Consider the following 4,583-nt stretch of genomic DNA (forward strand, 5'->3'; position numbering starts at 1 on the left):
TCACCTTCAAATTTTGAGGCTGTCCTAAAATTTGTGATCCTCCTGCCTCAGCCTCCTGAGTAGCTGGGATTATAGGCATGCGACACTGTGCCTGCCTCAATCTAGCATTTTAACTGGAATTCTTGACTCAGTCTCATCTCGCTCCTGTTCATCCTACACATTGATCATGCCAGATTAATCTCGAACGTTTTACCTGTCACTCCTCTCTTCTCAAAAACCTTCCCTGGCTCCCTCTTAGTTGAAAAGGAATATTCTAGACTGGTATTCAAGGCCCATTATCACAGGCTTGTGTTTTTTCCCTAAACCAAATTTTCCATATTCCCCTCCACGCACCATGCAGCTGGCTCACTGCTCCTTACTGTGTCTTTGCAGTTTCCTTCCCCCCTTAAATCCACTCTCGTTCCCTAACATTGCAACCACTTCCAGAATCCAGGCCTGACTGTTCCAGCCCACAGGGGCTCTGGCGCTTCAGATGCCTAGAGAATTCTATCAGTACACTGTCCTTGTTCTTTCTCAGAAACACCTCGGGAGCTGGGCATGGTGGCTTACCCTTGTAATACCAAATTGGGAGGCTGAGGCAGGAGGATCCAAAGTTCAAGGCCAGCCTTTGAAATTTAGTGAGACCCTGTTTCAAAATAAAATAAAAAGGTGTGGGAATGTAGCTCAGTGGTAGAGTACTTGCCTAGCTTGTATGAGGCCCCGGGTTCAACCCCTAGTACCTTAAAAACAAAATGAAAACTCAATAACCAACAAACTTTGGTCCCTGAAGGAGGGACCAGAGTTTCAGTCCTTTTAACTAGTTCCTCTGGTCCCATTGTCCACTAGGTGCTTTCTGGTGGTTGGGGCTTGTTGGCTAGATCCTTATAGGTACAGGGGCTGGATCACCAGACAGACCTGACTGAGGGTGGCAAGGAGAAGCCACAGGAGGAGACAATAGAGGTAAGACCTGAGTCACCAAGTCAGGGCAGTCACTGTTGATCTTCTACAAGAGAATACCACACAATCAAGCTAGTGGCATTTTAGAGAGAAAAGACTTCCACTGGAGAAAGAAGTACTTTCTTAAAGCAGGGGATGTCTAACTACCCAGGAGGACTAACTACCCAGTTAATTTGAGTTGGAGGGAGAGGGGTCCTTTATCTCCCTGGATGCTTGTTCACTCACCCTTTGCTGCCATCTGGTGGTCATAAGCTTACAATGCAGTCTGGCTGGTTTGTCATTAAGTCCCAAATAATAGAAACTGAGAAGGCGGGGTGCATAAGGAATTTGGGGATTATGGAGATCCTGGAGGATGGGAAAAAATTGGCCTCAGCTCTATGTGAGGGTGACTTACAGTATCTTGGAAGTATGGAACACGGCCCAGGAGTTTTTAAATCCATATTCATAGCTACTAAATGAAGGAATATACTCACTAGAAGGAGTTTTAGAGATCTGTTCCTCCCCACCCCCCACCCCACTGCTCTGTCTCCAGTTGGTATTTCCAACCAGAGTTTTGTGAGATCTGGTCCCACCCATGTCACCAGCCTCATCTTGATGCCTCTTTTTTTTTGACAGTTCGCCCTCTTACCTGCTGCAGGACAGCAGAGAAATATTTGGAGGGTGTCAGGAGCGCTCAGGCTCTTTCTGAAGCTCTGAGGCAGGCACACAACTAGGGTGGCCCTCCTTCCCAGGCACGGATGCGTGGAAACCCCGCCTGCTCACGTCCAGGTACCCATCTCCGTTCCCCTTTCTTTCCTAAGCGGTGTTCAGGATGGAGAATGTCTGGGACAGCCAGCTGCAGAGCAATGGGAGCTGGCTTTTAACAAAGGGGGCCCAAGCGGCTAGAGGCGAGAGGCATCTGTCTCTGTCCTTAGTCACACAGCTTTCCTATTCCATCTGCCAGCCACTTGTGGTCTGTTTGCTGTTGAAGCTCGTCAACCCCCTAAACCACCACCACTACCACCACCAGGTTCTCGAAGAGCTGTGGCAGGGAGCCCTGTCTGGGGTAGATACCCCTTGGCCCGGTAGTAACACCAATATCTCAGCACAAGGGACCAATTTCTCAATTTCTATGGGTTAAAGTGGAAGCAAAAGACCCATGTTTGAGATACACAGAGTGCATGGTCCAGAATCCAGGAGGGACTTACTCTTATGGAGGGTTGAACCCAGTCCCATGATTCTAAGGAAAGAGGAAAACTTCTAAAGAAGGAGCTATCGGTTTGAGACGTCCAGAGTCAAGTGTATCTAAAAGTGGAGGTCCGGGGACACCTGATTTTATGCTTCTAAGAGGAAAGGTTAGCAGTAGGGTTGGGCATAGAGGTTTATCACCTAGACAAATACCCATTTTTTTTTTTAAAGCAAATGGTCAAATTCGCCTATGGTAACCCAAACCCAATTGCATGAGAGTACGGGTTTCAAAAAAAATTGCCTCTTTAATTTGGACTTCATTTGAAAAGAGAGTTAATTTGTTCCAAATTCAGAAAAGATAAAAAAAGAAAAAATTATCACTTTAGAATATGATATTTTTAAATTTTGCTAACCCACTAAGTTGGGAGGATGAGAGAAAAGTACTTGGTGTTTCAAATCATTTTTTTTTTTGAGAATAAATACTATTTTATTTCCAGCATTAAGTGAAGAGGGGGAAGGGCTTTATCTAGACGGCAGGGTAGGATAAGCTGCTGCATTTTAAGGACTTCCCAGAAATGAGCTTCCGGTATTGCTTCACTGTATGGTTTTAGATGTGTGAGCTCTCAATGATTTCGATATTCAATAGTCAACACGTGCCCAAGTTAAAAAGGAAGATTTGAGCTTCGCAATCAATTTTTAACTCTCCACAGATTCTTTTTCCTCTGTTAATGCAGAAATCAAGAGCCATTTATAATTTCAGTCTAGAAGATCCAGAGAGAGAAGATATTCAAATTTGGAAGCTGGGTCAAGCCAAAGAACAGCAGGATAAGTGTGTGTTACGAGAGGGGAGGGGGGAGAGGACGGGAACGAGGCCTGGGGGCAAGGTCTGGCGTTGGGGGGACTGAGTGGCTAAAGCAAGATCTTCTTTTCCAGGTTCTAGCCTCCAAGGTGGCTCTGCCTCTTGGGCCTGCCAGGTCTCCACCTCAATGGAGTCTCCACCGGGAGGCTAGATCTTCAGGCCAGCAGCGTTGCCTCCTGCTGTCTGTTCTTGTTGCTATTGCCTTTGGTGACCTTCCAGGCCAGGATGAGTAGGGTGATCAGAGTCATCAGGAGAGGAGAGAAGAAGAGAACTTTTACTAGGTAGACAGGATCAGATATGGCAGTGGCGAATGTACCCTTGTCCCATGAGAAAACTGGGAGTTGTGGAGAAGACATAGGTTCTCCAAGACAGCGAGACTGGTGGTTAAGCCAACTGTCCACATGACCAGAAAAAACCAAAACCAAAACCAAAAAAAAAAACACCAAGAGAGCCAGGTTTGCTCTTTGTGTGATCCTGGGAGTGGAGTTGGAGCGGTATCCAAGTATCTACTGATCCTGTTCCTCACATGGGACCAGTTTCCTTTGGATTTGCAGAGAAGGCAAAGGAAGGAGTTTGCTCAGCAAGGTTGACCCACTGCTTCCCAGGCCAATGGTCCCGAGACAATGGTTGGTAAAGCTTGTGGGTATTGGCTGGAGTTCCCAAGGCTTTGTGATGTCACTGAGGTCTGAGCTAAAGGTTCTAGTCCAGACACCTCTGCACTCATGGATGACCTCCAGATTGCAAAAGGAGTTCTCCAACTGCCTGTGGAAAGACGGTGTCCCTTCAATCCTCTTTTTCAATAATTTTTATTTTGAAGTAATTTGAGATACATAGGAAGTTATACAGAGAGTGAGGCAGGAATATAGAGTCACATTTAAACTGGAGACTGTTGAAAGAAAAAGAATGCATGTTCTATGCTTGGAATAAATGGCAGAAGGACCTTCCCTGACGACATCCATGGCTCCAGAAAGACAAACCAACATCAAACCAAATGCAGATCTGACCAAAACCCCTTCCCTGAAATTAGCTGGGACCCTCATTTAAATGCATTTTCATTGATCTAACACAATTTTAAGCACATTTTGAACCACCTGTGAACTTTTTTTGTATGCAAATTTGTGCTGGCCCAATAAGAGAAGAGCTTAGGAGTATGTTAATTTCTAGTCCAAAAATGTATATATGCTGTTTACCTCTTGATTTCTTTGCAACGGTGGGATCACCACCTTGCTATACTCATCAGAGTAGTAAGTGATTCTTCCTAACCCTTTCTTTGTTAGCTGTGTTTGAGCTAAAGGACCTGCTGAGCTGTGACAATATATATAGAGAGATCCTAAGTACCCTTCACACAGTGTTCCCCAATGGTTACCCCAATGGAGCTACAATACAAAATCACAACTAGTGATGTGACCTTGCTAAAATATGCACATACTGTTCAGTGACATCTTATCATGGCTTACAGATTCTTGAAGCCACCACCACAATTAAGATACAGAGCTATTTCATTACACAAAGATCTACTGGTGTCCATATTCTGTCAGTTTGAAATACATGTAGAAACATTATTTTCCTTTAAAACCTTGAACCCTTCCCACTAATAATAATTTTATTAAATACTTCTTTG

At 44.8% G+C, this 4,583-nt stretch overlaps 1 protein-coding gene across 1 annotated transcript; it reads right to left on the reverse strand.

The window, feature by feature from the left end:
• Window positions 1-3,117: 3,117 nt before the first annotated feature.
• On the reverse strand, window positions 3,118-3,318 carry Smim42 (small integral membrane protein 42). The gene has a single exon (XM_046428880.1). It carries the CDS (start codon window positions 3,316-3,318, stop codon window positions 3,118-3,120), a length of 201 nt encoding a protein of 66 aa, XP_046284836.1.
• Between the last annotated feature and the right edge of the window lie 1,265 nt (window positions 3,319-4,583).

This window comes from Marmota monax, unplaced genomic scaffold (genome assembly GCF_021218885.2).
Source record: "Marmota monax isolate L192 unplaced genomic scaffold, Marmota_monax_Labrador192_F-V1.1 WCK01_AAM20220418_F8-fsc00145, whole genome shotgun sequence".
NCBI classification, from domain to species: domain Eukaryota; kingdom Metazoa; phylum Chordata; class Mammalia; order Rodentia; family Sciuridae; genus Marmota; species Marmota monax.